Source organism: Centrocercus urophasianus, unplaced genomic scaffold (genome assembly GCF_019232065.1).
Source record: "Centrocercus urophasianus isolate 14NV4802_14NV808 unplaced genomic scaffold, USGS_Curo_1.0 seq_26, whole genome shotgun sequence".
In the NCBI taxonomy this organism is placed as follows: domain Eukaryota; kingdom Metazoa; phylum Chordata; class Aves; order Galliformes; family Phasianidae; genus Centrocercus; species Centrocercus urophasianus.
The window spans coordinates 2047833-2065968 of NW_024884822.1; the positions used below are offsets into that span (position 1 = coordinate 2047833).

Consider the following 18136-nt stretch of genomic DNA (forward strand, 5'->3'; position numbering starts at 1 on the left):
TCATTTGTGCAGAAATGTTCTTCCTGAAATTTCTACCTATTGAGAAGATACATACCATTCTGAGTTAACTTTGTAGAACAAACAAGAGTTGAAATATAAAACGCATCTCGTGAGCTTACTGAGAGCCCTCCTGCAATACTGGAGTTTCTCCCTAGGGTTGCTGCTTTATTCTCTATATGTAGACGTGTAGAAGGCAATGTCAAATATGCACTAGCATCCTCCATTTTTTTACTGTCACCCTGAAAGATAACATAGCTTTTATCACATATTTAATGCCATTGAATTTAAAAATAAACATACTTTGTACTTCCTGCAAAAGTAAACAAAAACTATGTTTCTATGGCCTTAATTAAAAAAAAAAATTATGCAGAGTTAAAGTAGGGATTAATTAGATGAAGCTTCATAACCAACATTAACTAGTCATACAATACGGTTACCACACTATTTTGGTCTAAATATTTGCCAATTTATGTGTAAAAAGCAAGTAAATAGCTATATATTAGCATTATTTTTTGTTGGAGTATGTAAACAACTTTCAGTTGTATGCATCTCACTTACTATTTGGTATGGCAAACTAGGTTACTGAAAACAATCTCATCCATATAAAAAAATCATGTATATTAGCACCAATCCCTGGTTTTTCAATTCCCACTTCTTCACCAAAAACAATCAATAACAACAACAACAACAAAACAAAATACCACCAAACCAACAAACACAAAGTAAGAGATTACATTCCATGAAGAGAGGAATCTCTTTTCAGCCAGAACAGTGGCACATTTCCAGGCACTCAGTTTTCACATGACTTTCTAATTCAGAAGGTCAAAATCAGATAAAATCCAATAAAAACAGGAGGAAGAATAGCTGTCTCCCATTGTTCTTCCATAAATTCTTTGCAATTAAAACACAGTATAATGTTTAATACCCACAGGAGTTGCATACTTTTATTTTTAACAGATAAAGAATGTTTTTGTCTTAGAATAATAAAATGCAGTCAAAGACTATATATTTTTAGAATAGTCTCAGTCAGGAAAAAAGGAGAAAAAAAACCAAAACAATACCTTTAGGACTGACAAATCATGGATGCCATCCTGAAGAGTTGTTCCATCCTCCTTCATTAGCCTTATGTAGGCCATTGCAAAATTCTTTTCTCCTTTATCTTTAGCTGCAAAACCAATATTTGCAGTTGACTATCAGTCAGTTAATCACACCTCACAAAAGAAAAAATTCCCCACTTACACTCTTGAGACGACCTGTGTCTGAACATGAAGCGCAGATGCACCCTTTGCATGTCTTCAATAGGAACTGCTACCTTTAATAAAAGCAGAAAATAAATTGTGATCAATTTTTTCCACATCCTTGAGTAGAATCTCAGAATGACTGCTTTTTTCTTTAATTACCATTCCTACTTACAACAACAAAATACTCAACAAGAGGCCAATTCTTAAAATACTACTAATAATATCAAGCTAATAATGCTAAAACTTCAGACTTGCACTCCCTTGTGCTTATTTACAACTCACCCTCCCTTTAAAACTCTGACTAAATATTCTTCACATCGACTACACTGTCCGAGGGGATCTATTGTTAGTAGTGCCGTAACCTATTTCATATAAGGGTGGAAACACAGATTTCAACGTCTTCCTATTCAAAAAGTACTTCCTTTCCGTCCCCACCCCGGCTGTAGCAGCAGGCTCGCTGAACATAGCAATGTCACCTTCAGCAGGTGTCTTTAGGAAGTAATCATGCTTGCTATCAAGCCTCAGATATGCTTTTTAAGAACTGCTTCTAGAAGTCTCTAAGCATTTTCTAGTTAAAGGCACTAACGCTAGATTTGATAACTAAGAGCTGATACTTAAGAAATGCAAGTTTTTTTTTGTTTTGTTTTTTTTTTTTGTGGTTCAAAAGAATATTTTTTAGTTCGTTATTATTTCCCACGCAGCTGAAGTTTTATCCTCACACGAGGCAGCACCAAGCGAAGGCGCACAGCAGCAATCTGCGCTCTACCTTTAGTGTCTCCATCCAGCGCGGCTGTTTGACCTGGTAGTAGAGAACCGATCGATATTCGCTCACGGGTTTGTCCCCCGCTCCCAGGCAAACAGCGTTCTGACAAAAAGGAGGAAACAAACACTCTTTAGCGGCTCGTTAACTTTTGTAAATCGTTGTGACTCGTGCAAAACCAACGAACCAACCCATCTGCCGGGAAAAGCCTCTCCTCGCATCCCGGCTCCGGGCAGCAGCGTTTACCTCAACGCGAGGCGGGAACGGGCGCGAGACCAGCGGCCACGGTCCGCCCCGCAGCCCGCGCTGGGCGCGCTTCCCGCCCACAGCCGGGGCGCCTTCCACAGCCACGCAGCGACGGCGCCTTCCATGCCTCTCTGGAGCTCAGCCTGAGGAGTCAAGATGAACCCTTACCCACTGAAAAAACCCCATGGTTAGGGCTAGGCCGCCCCAAAACCCTGCTAGGCTCCAGCTTGAAGCCTTTTGGAGCCTGGGAGATGCAGTTCATAAATGCTTCATGTACAGGATTGGCATTGGTCACGGGGCAAGAGGGGCCATCTTAAAAAAAAAAAAAAAAAAAGTGTTGAATTTGGGCCTGGTGTCATTCAAAACAAATTAATGATGACATTATCAACAGAAAGGAAGCCTTGACAGGAAATTATATTTTCCAGGGCTCTGAACACAAAAAACCGAACGTTTCCCTGGTACTGGCCCTACCAGTCGATGGCACTGCACAGGGTGGCGCCGTGGCTGTGAGAGCAGCGAGGTACCGAGCAGAGCCCGCGTTTCCCTCCCAGCAGACGAGCTTAAGTAATGAAGGCTTTCATCTCTGTTAGCAGGGCAGGAACACAACGCAACAACAACCCAGCTTTAATTTTTCCATTGAGTTCTCCCCTGATTTTAAACTACTCAGTTCTAGCAGAATCACAGAAGTATCTGTGTAGCAAAGGAGATTTCTGAACTAGAAGTTGCAGATGCACCAACAGCACATCCTATATTTTCCCCCAATGTTTACAATGTTTTAATCTTTTTCTTTTTTTTTCCCCTTTCAGCCTAATTTCCTTTCCCTACAGCCTATTCTAGATCTCTTTAGCAAAAAAGAGAAAAAAACAAAAAACAAAACAAAACAAAACAAAAAAACCCCACAAAAACAAAAAAAACAGAACCACTTTAAAGACACCTACCCTCTCTATTTTCACTTGCAATTCATCCTGTTTTGCTGCTCATTTTGATAGAATCCCACAATATCCCCAAGTTGGAAGAGATCCACAAGGATCACTGAGTCTAACTCTTTTGGCTTCACACAGAACCACCCAGAATTCAAAAACTGAGCCTAAGAGCATTATGCAGGCATTCCTTGTATTTTGGCAGCTCAGGGCCATGCTGCCCAGGGAGCCTGTCCCATGTCCAGCCACCCTCAGGTGAAGTTTTCCTAGCACCCATCCTGGCCCTCCCTGACATTGCTCCATTTCTCATCTGATCAAACTCCACAGCACAGATTACACTGCTTTAATGACTGTCAGAACCAGTACAAACCCATTTAACGTCCTATCAAGTTTAAAAGGGAATCTGTGAAGACTCTCAATGTACTTCCATCTTCCCTGGCTGATTATACGTGCAGAATAATCACTAATGGTGATAGCAGAGGACGTGTGACCACTGACATCTCACAACCAATCATATGTGAAACCTCCTGAAAGAAGCAAATGTGCTGACTTTGTTACTGAGAACACAGATGAAGCTAATTTTACAGAGGATACACTAAGTAAGGTAAAGTTGAATCTTTGATGCTAAAAGCTGTGAATCTTCAAACACCAGGGAAGACATCTGGTGACAAGAAAAGAAAGGTGCAATTCTGACACATGAAGGTTTCTAACACCTGATCTCTACAACTTAACTACAGAAAGGTAAGTCTCATCTCCACAAAGGGAGATTTTTCTAGGTTTATGTACCAACTTGTTCAAATGCATTCTGCGACATTTACTTTGTACAAGAGGCCTTTTACTCATAACAGTAAATGTTCTTCTAGCCCTCTCAATTGAAATTAACTTGATATGTAAACAGAGCCCACAAATTCCATGTTTAATGAACATAAGTTTCTTTTTGTCTGAATTATAGATAACAACAATAAGAAATATTGAAGTTCTTATAAATTCATAGTTTTGGAAGTTTACTGTTACACATTTCGTTTTGGAGGCTAAAACAGAACAACAGCTGCTTTCTTTATTGCTTGTATTCACTGGTGTTTCAATCAACCCAGGAAAACTTGCTTAAACATGTCTGATGCGTATTGCCTCCAGATAAGAGGCATTTTTTGAACATCAGTCAGATCACAAAGGGACAACTATATTTTCTGCTAGCATTTGGAGAAGAAGTCCACCTATGGAAATAAACATACATAACACTGAAATGCGAGATTTAATGGATTGCAATATATTAATTTCTTTAAAGAATATTATGGCATGCATTTTAAGCATATTATCTGTGACTACAACTGATAGAATTTAATGAAGTCTATTTCACAACAGTAATCTCCTGCACATGCAAGTTCCATAATAGAATGGCTTAGGCTGGAGGGGACCCTAAAAATCATCCAGTTCCAATCCTCTGCCTTGGGCAGAGTTGCCAGCCACCAGATCAGGCTGCCCAAGATCCCACCCAGCCTGGCCTTGAATGCTTCCAGAGATGGAGCATCCACATTTTGATGCAACATGTTCCAGTGCCTCACTGCCCTCTGAGTAAAAAATTTTTCCTAACATCTCACCTAAATCTCCCCCTCTTTTAGTCTAAAGCCATTCCCTCCCAGTTCTGTCACTCTCAGACTGTGTGGTGTCATTCCCCTTTCTGTTAATAAGCACCCTTCAAGTGCTGAAAGACCACAATGAGGTTTCCCTGGAGCCTTCTCTTCTCCAAGCCTGACCTTATTTAAAGCCTGACTCCCTCAACCTTTCTTCGTAGTGGAGGTTCTGCAGCCCTCCTCTGGACCCACTCCAACAGCTCAACATGCTGCCTGTGCTGGGGAGTCCAGGCTTGGGTATGTTACTCCAGATGGAGTCTTAAAAGGGCAGAGTAGATGTGGACAATCACCCTCTCTCTGCTCGCCTCTTGATGCAGCCCAGGATACCATCGGCCTTCTGGGCTGCAGGATCACACTGCCAGCTCACGTCCAGGACCCCCAAGCCTTTCTCCGTAGGGCTGATGGTTAGGTGTTCTCAGAGATATGTGATCAGGGTTACTAGTTCTTGTGTGGATCCTAGGTAGTACATGTGTTTAGGATTTTCTTTATTCAAGCTTTGAAGCTACTTTTTAGGTCAAATGTTTAGCTGTAATTCATGAACACATTGACATCGCAGCAACTCATGAAGTACAGTGAGCTTTTCTAGCTTTATTTTATCTCAGAAAGTGTCAGTATGATTTCACCCTCATGATTTAAATAACAATATGAAGCTCATAAGGTGGAAAATTCCCCTGAATACTGAACTGGTTTTAAACTGTCTTTAGGAAAAGACAAAAATTCATAAGAACAGAAATAGACTAACAAAAAGACACTGTAAACATTCATGCTGTGCATGTGACCTGTCCACACTGCTCTGTTCTCACTTCTTTTTTTATTTGCCATGTACTTCACTGAAGGAACAGTTTTCCTGGCACAAATCCAGAGTTTTGTGGGAATAAAAAGGTTCTTCACACATTTAAATGCACAAATATATTCCCTCCACGAATTCCCACACACAGAAAAAAAAAACACAGAAAAAAAACAACAAAAAAGAAAACAACCCTGGGAGTTATAATGTAGTAATTGTCAGAAACAGCTTTTAATCTGTTTGCTCATTAGTCATAGCTAAAATAGGTCATTCATATTTACTTCTTCTCTCCAGCAGTTTTACAATATTATGCAAGACATTTGTGGGATTTGAATAGATCTGTTACAGTCAACATCATAAAATTCATCTATTGAAAGATGCCAAGTTGGGAATAAAGTTTTTGTATAATGGTATTTGTTTAGAATTTGTAAGACTTATTTCTTTTTAAGGCTTACTTCTCTAAAGCACTTTATGTTTATATGTCCATCATACAGGGAATAAACACAAAACAACTTACTGGTATGGTTTTCCCTTCTTCATCACAAACACACATTATTACTTCCACACTTCTCTGAGTTGTTTTATTGTATTTATCAAAATCTCCATACAGCAGTGTAATGTAAATGTCATTTCTTATGTCTCCTAAAAAAGAAACAGAAAAGTTATGAATGAGAATGCTGTGAGAACATATAGTCAAATGACCTTCACAATAATTTTTCAACAGTGAAACACGCTGCCATAGAAAACGTCTTATTTTCCATCCAAACTTAAATTTTCAGCCCTTTCACTCTTAGCTGAGATCGTACGACCAGCTGTGTGACGGACTAAAAACAGCACTCCTGTAAGTGGCTTCAATTTACTCTCGTCCTGCACTGACACCTGCTGGTGAGATGACAGCAGGATGCCATTACTGAATTCTGGTCAAGTACACAGCTGTCATTCTAGAAGGAACTTCATATTTTAATTGTCCTATGTGAAGAGATTTAATGTTCTCCTGTTAACAAGATTTAAAAGTATCTACATTTGAACTGAAGGTGTGGAGGTTTGTCTTTTCAGGGAGTTGAATTGGTTTGGTGGGTTTTTTTTGTTTGTTAGTTTTTTGACAAAGCACGGTAAATAGTGAATTGAATTGGCAACTATATCGTCACAAATCGACAATCAAGAGTATGGTATCTCATTTTTTCCATTATTATGAATAAAACACAGTGATAAGTTGCAATAAAACTGAAGTTAATTTAAGATTCAAGTCATCTCTATTTAGCAAACAAAAAATCTATGTTGAAGAAACTCAGATTATCCTTTACTGTCTTTTTTTTCTGTTTAAGTAGTCTGTAACACTTTCCAAAGATTTCGCTGTTTTACATAAACCTCTAGTTTTGAGACAAATTCAACATGTAGAGTGAATTCTAGAGACTGAGACCTATGACAGATATCAGTAATTAAGTAGTTGATGTTCATTAATGTAATGACAAAAAAAAATAAGTAAACTCCCATTACAGAACAAAGAACCTCCTACCTGGCATGATTATTTCAGGAAATCCTAGCTTTCTAGCAACAACTGTTGTTCTGTCTACAAGATGTGGATAGTCCTTCCTTGTTTGAGTCACATCTCCAACAAGCATTTTCACAGTTACCCAGAGACCTATTAGGAGGGGGAGGGGAAAAAAAAAAAAAAACAACAAACCAATAAAAAAAGTAAAAGACTGCATTTATACTGAAGGAAAGGAAAAACAAAACTAAACTAAAAACCCACCTATATTCAGATTATGCTCTCTTCTATTGACCAAAATAGTAAGCATTCACTTCTCCCACTTTCCTTCACTGGAAACAAATGCTTATAATCCAAAACACTATCTAGTAATTTAATAGATTAATCTCCTACAATCTCAACAACGTCACGATTCTTCCCTGCCAGCTTGAAAGTTCACCCGTGTCCATGTGCATCCATAACCACACAGTGATAGCACAGAATCATAGAACATAAAAGCCTTACTCTAAAATCTAAACTGTATAAAATGAAGTGCCACTAAAATCACTTGTTTCTTGATTTTTTAAAAAAATTGTACTTCACCTTGACCACCACTATCTCCTTTTGATGCTGTGATTTTGCTTAGGAGACTGTGAAGAAAGTCACTCTCTGCCACTACCCTGCAGGAATAAAAACAGTGACTACTAGGAATTAAGCAATAAATGTCAGAACACAGATGAAGAATAGTCTCAGTTCTCTTTGCTGTATCTGACATTATTATGACACATTCTGTAATTTCATCATCTCAGACCGAGTTACAGAGATCATTCATTCTAAACATAGAAGTTGACTAAAGTGAAAAAAGATGAAATGAACAACTGAGGGGCTGTGGTCTTTGTGGCAAGCTGACCACAGTATGAATGCCTGTCCTTTTGTAGCACAGCACAACCTGAACGCACACAGCAGCATGCCAGTCCAGCCCAATTTCCATAACGAACAACCTGACAAATGAACTTCAAATTGACTTAAGTGACTACTGAAATTACGAGCAAATGCTCACATAGCAAACAACTTGGATCAAATTATAAACAAGTGAAATAGGCTGGAAGTTTGAGAAGCTGATTTATTTTCAGAATTAAATTTATTCACCATAGCACATAACAGTAGTGCTATGCAGATTGTGGAAATACATTTCCAGTGAATACTGACATCCATCCATTTAATTTATGAGTATCATATTTTTAGGCAGCTGATGTCTGCCTATAATCCCCAAATATTACTTTCAAGATAGCTAACGTATGACCATCCCACTGCTTTACTTCACAACTCTTACTATGATTTTTCACAAATTTGAAACAGAATCAAGCACATAAATTACTAATTATTCAAACAAGGATTACTGCACTGGATATGTAACAATTTAGCTTTTGTTGTTGTTGTTTTTGTTAAACAGGACATGAGAGCAGCTGACTCACAGAGAGCAGTTGTAGCAACCTAGGCTTATTTAACTTGCTATGTGCTACATCAAGTCTTAAATGCCTTTTACAGTGATACTTAAATAATTAACATTACCACAGCATAAAAACATTAAAGGGAAAAATTATTTTCTCTTGAGGCATTTCACAGGTCATTTTGCAGTGAAAGATGCGTTGAAGTTTTTGTGTACAGCAATAGGGTACTTATGACTATCTTACGGATGAAAAGGTATGAAATGTTGCTTTTCTTCATCACTTTCCGCTTTTCCTTTTATGATATCTGTAATATCCATGACTAGAAAAATAAAAGAAAATTATCAGAACATATGATGGCATTGCTGAATATCTCCTCCTGTCCATTAATACAGTATATTATATACATTCTTGTTCCTCAGGGTAGATAGAGATTTTCATCAGCAAGCAGTGTAAACCAATAGGGGTAAAACTGTGGAACCGAGCTTCTAGTGCAATGTGCACTTTACAAACATGAGACTATGTGAGGACAGAATTACTTTTGTTCACAGGATCAGACTAGAACTATGTGTGTGCACATTCACCTTTGTGGTGCTGTTGGCACATAATCAGTGGTTTTATTTCATCCACTCTTATTAGTGCTCTAATACTTAGGAAATTAAATTAAAAAGCACAATTCTGACACAAACTAAAATGCTAATGTAGATTCAGCCTTTTCAGACTTCAACCATTAAGGATAGAAGATAGTTGATATGGCTATTTTAGATTCTGGCATGCTGTGGTAAGATTCTACTGCCCAAGGTTAGCAATTATCAATTAACTCCTGCTTCAGATAGAGCACATGAGACTTCATTCACCTGCCACTCCAAAAGGCCTCCTTAGTCCTTGTGTGTATTTCTTTGAGTTACTATCTTTAAGATCCATCCTTCCAACTCGGACTATTTGACAAACCAAATAAACTTTATCTCTGCTGAGGTCTTTATTCCCAAGATCCTAAGATTAAAAAAAAAAAAAAAAAAAAGAGAGAAAGTATTTTTTGGAGAAGAATTAGATTGTAAAATTTAAGAAGGACCTTCAGTAATTGTGAGTCTAAATAACCAATGGAAAAAAAATAACCGCACAACAACTTGAGTTCACAGAAAGGATGAAAAATTCTGACACATTAAAATTTAAAGCAAATGTAAACTAAGATAAATAAAGAAGCAAACAGTAGCTACAGCAGATAAAATATCAAACACATCAGTAAATTAATGTGGCAGACATTAGAGAAAAGGTACAGACTGATTTCAAGAAAGGACAAAGTCGCTGTCATAAAGTACTCAATGACTGGTCATTTTGCTCTGTTTCTAAGATAACTTCTGTTTCCTTCATCACCTTGCTCAATCTTCTGATAGCAACCACAGAAAAGAGACAATCTGATTTGAAAATAAAATATAAGGATATCTGAAAAGCACTTACTGTAAACACTACTTTCAGATTGTTGAGCATATCAATTTCCTTTGGAAAGCCTTTACTCCCCCATCTCACCAAGTAGTTCTCGCTGTTTTGAAGAAAAGTTTCTTATTATCATGTGATTTTAAAATTCTTCAAAGTATATAAAAAAGTCATGTAACAGACAATAGCATGTGGTGATTGTTTGAAGCTAAAACCAGACTAAAACACAGTAGTAGTGTACGGAACACCACCAGTAAACTTTGAAAATAATTTGAATGTTAGACAAAATGGCACCCTTTTTGAGGAAACAGACACCATGAGCTGTTGCATAGAGATCATCAGCAAATCTTACACTTCCTTTTACTGTATGTGTTCTTCACGTTTTTATCTCTCACCTCAATTTTCAGCACTTTATTTCACATACAACCCAACACTCCACCCAAGAAACTTAAGTGATCAATCCAGTGACATCCTGAGTCATCCTTCCAGTCACCTATTGGTATAGACGAATGCTGTTTTCATTATTGTCATCTGTACAGATTGTCTGGCAAAACAAATCAAGATTCCAGACTCAGACCTGGAACTGACAGTTGCCAGAAGACGGTTTCAATCTATGACTACTTCCTCCTCATAGAGCCAAGGAAGGTTACAGTACTTCCAAAGTACACAGAGGCTGTTGAATCTCCATCTTTGATAAAAATGCCATGGCTGGACAAGGCCTTGAACAATCTGATCTAAGACAGCCCTGCTTTGATAGGTAAGTTGCACTAGGTGCCTCCAGAGATTCCTCCAGTCTAATTCATTCTACTTTATGGAGCTATATAATAGGAAAGACAATCCAGTTTTGTATTCTGGCACACCAGTGCACTTTCACATGAATTATTAAGGAAGCAATCATACTATATTTAGAAAGGCATGTTTCCACAAAAGAAGGATCCCCATCAATTTCTCAAGACAATCTCAATGTTATCTTTCAGTTACCAACAAGGACAGTCATCTCTGGAGTTTGCATATTTCCCTCTTTCACTTCTCCTTTTAAAACCAATTTAACGACTGCCTCAGACTCTCCCTAATATGACTGCTTTTGGCTGGATTGGCAGTCTTATAAACCTCAACATGTGATGGCTCAGTTGCTATAACTACCATGTGAAGTTTTTCTCCTAAAATCTGTAAAAGCTTTAGAGGAAAAAAAAATATGTCTTTACTTGTAATAAAAATCCCACCAACAGTACTGTAATAATAAGTACTATTTCTAATTTAGAAGTGATCTGACAATTGTCCAGAATTCTGACATGCTAATTCCAGAAATTGGCTTTCAAAATATCTGGGATCCCTTACCCCAGAGTCTTTGAGCAACCAGCAGCTAAATCTGTCCGCACTTTCCCTTTTTTCCCCCTGATTTTCTTCCTTTCATTTATATATGCTTTTCATTATTAACATGCTGGCAACTATTGTGCTTCTTGGTGGACAACTTCTATCACTATTTTTTTTTCTTACATTAAAAAAAAAAAAAAACAAACTTACCTTATTATTGTTGATTTCTGTGGATCATAAAGTGCCATAAAGAGCTCTGCATCCTCTCCAATTCGGCAAACAAAATTCCGCACAAAGACATACAGGCTATGAGTGGGGGATGAAGACATCCGGGAGTATGATGCATAATCTGGTTGATCCTTTGACTACACAAAAGAAGAAAAATCATTAGCTAGATCCACAAGTTGAAGTGAGAAGTTACTAAAAGCAATTACGATTCACAGATATACAATTGCATACAGCAGTTGGTCTTCAAAAATCACACATTCTGCTCACTTAAAGATCCACCAGACAGTGGCATTTGAATTAAAAATGCTCGTCATGTGCCAAAAAAAACCCAAAAAACACTATCCTGTATACTCCTCAGAGAGACTTTTCTTAACAACACAAGAATGACCAGCAAATTAGTTTCTGACACTTCACAATATTTTACCACCAAAGTCCTTTTGTACGATGAATCAAGAAAGCTAGCGGGTTAATTAGAATGCGTAGAAGTAACATAGATATGGAAGATTCCTTGCATCCCATTCTTCCCCAGAGCCTTCAACGTATGTAAGAAAATCAAAAGTTCAGACTAAGTTCCTCAAAACACTGATCAGCCTAGGGAGCTATCTCAGTGTGCAAATAATGAAGTCTGACGACAGAGTTTCCTTAAAACCACCTTTTGCGGGACTTAGCAGACTAAGTGAGAAACTCCTGTATCAGATTCTAAGTCTACCCTTCCCAAAAGGGCACCTACTTGGAAATGGAACAAGTCTCAACTTATTTTACGAATGTTTCCAAGGAACACAACAGTTATGCTGTTTCTCTTTCCTTTTCCCTTCACACCCAGAAATCTCCATCTTGAAAATTTTATTCTTAATTTCACAGAGGAAATAATTGCCAGGTTAAATTCCTCTCCTACGTACCAGTATGTTCAAAACTTTAGCTAACAAGAAATCAGGTTGGTTTCAATGGAGCTGTTCTGAAGTCCTTTACTAAGATTTTAGTAAACCATGCCCATTAATCAAGCCCCAGAGGATTTCAGAATTTTTTTCTAGGGGTCTAAGAACATAAACTCCTTTAGGAAAAAAAGAGTAACTTGACTTCAATACCCAATGCCAATTCTTTAGCCACAAGACTATGGTATAATAGATGAAACATTACTGCCACTTTTTAAAAGCAGATGAGAAAATATCAAGCTTTCACTACAGAGGCAAACAAATCTGCACAAGATGACTTTTGAACATGCAGCATACAGCAGAAGATCGGCTATCTGCAGTTGCTAGAACTTCAGGAAGGCAAATACAGATTTCTGAAAACAAAATAGTACAAGTAAAAAACAAAAATAAAATGGGGGCATGTGCAGAGATCAGGACATATCTGAGAAGCATTGCCATCTCAAAAATAGGTACATAGGTTCCAACCACATCTTGTTTTAACCACCAAAAACAGCCATTGAACAGATGATGGCCGAAAGCTCTTTCTATCTAAAAGTCAACATATTCTATTGCAGAAAGCCAAGTTTTATTTTCCATGTATCATCAGTTAATTACATTTTCATATCTAGAAAGCAAGATTTATTTAATAATGTTGATGAGAACAACTGATAAGGTGATTTCCAACTCAGGCATTGTTAAAGTGTCATTATGGTAAAACTTCTTTTGTCAAATGTTTTACTTCCTTTGTAGTTATTTATTTTCTCATAAATGAAGACTCAAGTCTCTAAACAGACAATATTTAAGAGGAAAAGGAACTGTAGTCACTTGCATTGCATTTTAAAAGATAAAACCTACACGTCCTTTTAGCCCTTTGCTTAAACATGCTAGATATTGGTGACCACAAGATAATTCTGACCAAACTTTGTTAGTAAGTTTAAATTCTTCAGATCCTCCAAACCAATAAGCTGCAACTTAGAGCTAGCAACCTGTATTTTCAGAAGATGGTCTAAAAAGATGTTTGGTTAATCACAGTGTACTCCTAGTATCTAACTACTCACTATGCCTATTAAGTAGACCTCAGGTTGGTTTAGGAGTTTTTTTTTCTATTTAGACATCTGAGAATTGATTTAGAACCAGCTTTAGACATGGGCTTTCAGTCTAGCTGACAGATGAGATCTAATGCACAAATACAACTAACTCAATTCAAGGTTTCACCATATTTTAACACGTGAATGTGAATCCAAGATTAAGTTAGGGGTAAAAGTTTTCACCATCTTTTTTTGGTAAGTTGTGTCCTTCAAAATGTTTTTTTTTTTAATTTTGATTTTTAGCAAAGGAAGCATTAAGTTTGTCCCATCATTCCTACCATTTCCTCTTTAATTCGCTCAGTGATCTTGTTAGTTGCCTCTTCATGTGCATGAAATAGGCTGATGACACTGGTTTTATCTGGATCCAGGATATTCCCATCTTCATCTCTAACGATCAGATCTAGCTCAAGTATCCTGTGAAAACAGAAAGATCTGGTAGTTTTATCAAGTTTCCTTCTATAAAAACACAGTTTAGAAAGGTAATTCACAAGGATTTTCTTCAAGTTTCAAGGTAGTAAAGTAAGCTTAAATAGATACAATAGAATTTAATTGAGAAAAAAATTAACTCAAATCTGCAATTACATTTCAAGCTGTTGTTCAATATTTACTACCAATTCCTTAAAACTGAAAATGTCAAAGCATTAATAGATTTGAGTGTACTCTCCATACATTCTTAGAGGGCAGCAAGATGTCAGTCAGTAGGTATTACTTCTTGTCTATCCAGGATATCTCACTACTACATCTCCCTCTAAACTGGTCTACTTCATCCCAGATTGTGCCCATCTGTTTCTAAAAAATCTACCTTTATGGCACTGCAAGCATTGTTTGAATCAATCTGTACCATCATGCAACCCTATTCATCTTGTGTTATTATCTTTCCCTAACCTCTCCCAGCTTGGTGTTGAACCTCCTCTCTCACAATGACCGCTCATCTTTCACTCATTCCCTTTCTTCTTTCCACACAGTTTCCTTCATGTATCACAGCTCTTAGCACCACACTTGCAGCTGCTTACAAATAGTCCCCACCTAGCACTCTACCTCCATCCAGTTCCAAGCCATTTTAAACCCCTTCTATCCTTATTCCTCTCAGGAAAGCAGCTTACAGTCTCATAATCTGACAGCAAAGAAATGTTGATGTTCTTTTGGACAGAGCTGAGATGCTTTGACTGAAGCATTTCAAAATCAACATTTGTCCTGGAATGACCATTCAGTTCCTACACAGCATATCAAGATATGTGAATTCCCATAGAACGTTCAGTAAGAATACAACTTACCAGAAATCTGTGGATTCAGACCAGTGAACAGGATAAGAATTCCACAACATCTCAGGGCATCACTTGTGTCTAAGCCACAAGTAGCTGAAGACTTTCATCTGCATGTGGGCTTCTGTGCCACAATAGCAAGCCATTTTCAGTAGCTTAGTACAGATCATTAGCAGATCCCACTGCATGTAAAATGCCTACAGGGAAGGCTGGTTTATCAAGCTTTCCTCTCCTTATCAACCCGCATAACAGCGTTTTTGCCAAAAACGTGTCCTGCAATACTTTTTCATCAACAAGTACAGCATTTTGTCTAGTAACTGTTCATCCTACGGTAGTTTCACTTCTATTACCAGAACTAAATTCTGCATGGAAATTCCCTAGTAAATTTGAAAAGAATTGCCTTTAACAATGATGCTGTACACTTCAGACTTCTGCTATTTATACACCAGGTCTTTCAACACCACTGCTCAAGTGGTTGCATAACACTACTGGAAGTTGGCTGTGTTTATGAAGGGATAGACGAGGTTCTGGGCATGAATACACTGATATTAATATAAAGACCACTCTAATCTAACCTCAAGTGATTATAGCTGACAAGTTGATACTTCCACAATTTACGAATAAATCAATATTTTGAAAATGGTATTTGGCATGAAAAGTCTCAACATGATATTTATTATTACTACAACAGTAACAGAAGTTTGCAAAGAATGATTTACAATGTCCACGTCAAATATTAACAACCTATGAAACTGCAACGAGGAAAAATTTCTCATGATCTCTATTGTAGCTGTGCACTTTAAAATCAATCATGCTTTTCAGAAGCAATGTAGGCTACTTACTTGTTACCATAGTCAATTTTGGAAGTGACTTTCTGTTTGAGTTCTTTAAGCTCATCTTTTGGCAGAGTCCCGGACAGAAGCTGTGATCTCCACTCCATTAAGTCATACATCATAGACTGTACCTGCTGGAACCTCTCTTTCTTATTTGTCTGAAGTACAGAAGAAGAAAATAGTTTTTAGGCTTGTAGAAAGTTGAAGTGAAATATTGGCTTTGATAATTAAAGGATGCCTTATGTCATGCTGAACAACTGCAGGCACAAGGATGAGAAAAAGAACCCTGCTAATCAAAGTCCTCATCTCTAAGTCTGTTCATTTCTCCACAAATCTTCCCAGACAGTCTAAAATCACTAAACCTGAATTCCTTCCTCCTCTGATTCAAGAAGTTTTTTAGGACAGAATCTCCAATGTGACTGCAAAAGAACAACGTGAAATTTAAGCATTTTGTATGGGCGTAGACACATGATTTTGGTTTCATGTAATAATACCGTTTTGTGGACTGAAATTCATGAAGTCTTATCTAAAGAAATGATTAGAGAGAGGTCATTCATTTTTGTATAGCACACTGACAAGAAGATGCTGAGAAAAAGATTTGACAGTGGTATTAAGACATTTAAGACAAAGCTGAGATAACACACAGAAGTCACTTGAGCAGTTCCAGTGTCATCCACTGAAACAAGAAATATTCTATTTACTGACTTTAACAAGAGGAAGACAGAAGTAACTGCTTTCAGAAAAGGAATGTATTAACATAGAAAAACTACACAGTAGCACTGGTTTCTTTGCCCCAACAAGGAAAAATAAACTCAGTAGTAAAGAACCTGGAATAAATCAATCAGTGCAAATTGTTGTAACAGGTTGTCCACTAGAAGAGACTACTCAGGCACTGGAGAATTCACCATATTTTGATGTGTTTCTTGTCAAATCTTTATGAATTCTTAGCAGCCAGCTTAAAAATATCACTAGCATCAGTAGAGATGGTTGTGTTACAACATGCAAAATATCTATGATTTCACAAACGTGCAAATTAGCCTGCTATGCTTAAAATTCAAGCTATAAAGCTTGAATATATAAGACATTTAGATATAAATCCAAGTGTCTTAGAGACATTCTGCCCCCTTCCCACCCACCCCTCTGCAAGTTGCTGACAATGTTCTAGGTTATGCTGGCTCTCTGGGTCCACTTCTCTATAGAGCTCAAATCCACCAGTCGTCAACACAGGTAAAATATTATAAGAAATAGTTGGCCTCTATATAAAGGATAGTTGGCACCTGCCAGAATATTTCAGGTTCAAATAAAAAAAAAATCAAATTCATGAATCTCTTCTACAGTTCTACTGATCTTCCCTCCTAAACAATAATTCTCGTAACAGAGCATTACAAACTGGACAAATGAGCACCATTTCTAATAGTAGCTTTTTATTCTGCAAGGAACAGATGCTGATGCAGTGACTATTTTGACCTATTTCTCTGAAATCATTATGACTACAAGGCACTGATCTCTAAGAAATGTACAGTTAAGACACTGAAAGTGAAGAAGAGGCTTCTGAAAATTGCTGGTTGTTAACAAATACACACTTCCAGTAGAATTCTAGCACCCCAGTAATATATTGAAGCTTTTTCTAATGCATCTTAGCTATATTTAGTACTCCTGTCTTGAAACTTGTACAATCCACAGAGAACAAGAATTTATAAGCTACACGACACTAAGGGTTGAAACTACAGGCATGAAATGATGCCACTCTTCAGTTTTAAGTGAAAGTTTTTTGAAATAAAGCCATTGAAGAAAGTGGTGTGATGGATTCAGTCATGAGGTACTCATTTAACAACCCTCCCAGATCCTGCCCTACATCTATGAGAAGACACTACTTTGAAGAAGGCCTCAGTGTACACCAACAAGACTAAATACAAGGGCAGCTCCAAAAGCAATGCCTCCTATTTTATCATGTCAGCCCAAGACACCAGAGGTGGGATGGCAGTGGAGGCTGAACCTTCCCTGCAGTGTTCCGTTACATTTTATTGCTGTGTGACAGATGGCAGCAAAGGGTCTGTCTGACAAAACTGCATCTGACATGGAGGCATGTAAGAAGCAAAAAATGGCACCCACTGACATTCATTACTGCTTGCTGAACACTTATGGAGACCACACAGTGGTGCTTCTCAGCAGTGATGGCACTGGGTCACTTTCACAGGAGCAGATTTTTACAAATGTGTCATGCAGCTCTTGTTTATCTAGTGAACTGGTGAAAACACAGCCAATGGTGGTGACTATGTTGAAAAACAGGGCTTTGTAGTGGAGGATTTGATCTATCAGAGTTGCTGTGCTCTTTGTATCTATTCTAGTTTCCATGGAAATAAATTGCAGGCATTACTTTTGCAGCAGGCCACACACATCACACCAAAATGTCATACCACATAGAGCTGTTTCCAGATGCTTCCCCATTCCCAGAGTGTAGTGGTAACTTCTTGAACCAAGGGAATTTCAGCAGGTATTACATTTTCTGTATGTCTAAGAAAGGGAAGAAATTAAAACAACAAACATTTACCAGTTTTTTGTGAG

At 37.6% G+C, this 18136-nt stretch overlaps 1 protein-coding gene across 1 annotated transcript in view; it reads right to left on the bottom strand.

Annotated features, from left to right (window-relative positions):
- DOCK2 (dedicator of cytokinesis 2) overlaps positions 1-18136 on the bottom strand; it is a 153583-nt gene that overhangs the window by 122825 nt on the left and 12622 nt on the right. Inside the window, exons 5-18 of the mRNA XM_042826108.1 lie at positions 17989-18085; positions 15581-15729; positions 13755-13890; positions 11460-11614; positions 9960-10041; positions 9359-9494; positions 8748-8823; positions 7657-7733; positions 7102-7227; positions 6103-6227; positions 2008-2106; positions 1240-1312; positions 1062-1165; positions 56-239 (exon numbers count right to left, since the gene is read on the bottom strand). Of these exons, the coding sequence (XP_042682042.1) occupies positions 56-239; positions 1062-1165; positions 1240-1312; positions 2008-2106; positions 6103-6227; positions 7102-7227; positions 7657-7733; positions 8748-8823; positions 9359-9494; positions 9960-10041; positions 11460-11614; positions 13755-13890; positions 15581-15729; positions 17989-18085 (1619 nt within the window). The remainder of the gene's footprint in view (positions 1-55; positions 240-1061; positions 1166-1239; positions 1313-2007; positions 2107-6102; positions 6228-7101; positions 7228-7656; positions 7734-8747; positions 8824-9358; positions 9495-9959; positions 10042-11459; positions 11615-13754; positions 13891-15580; positions 15730-17988; positions 18086-18136) is intronic.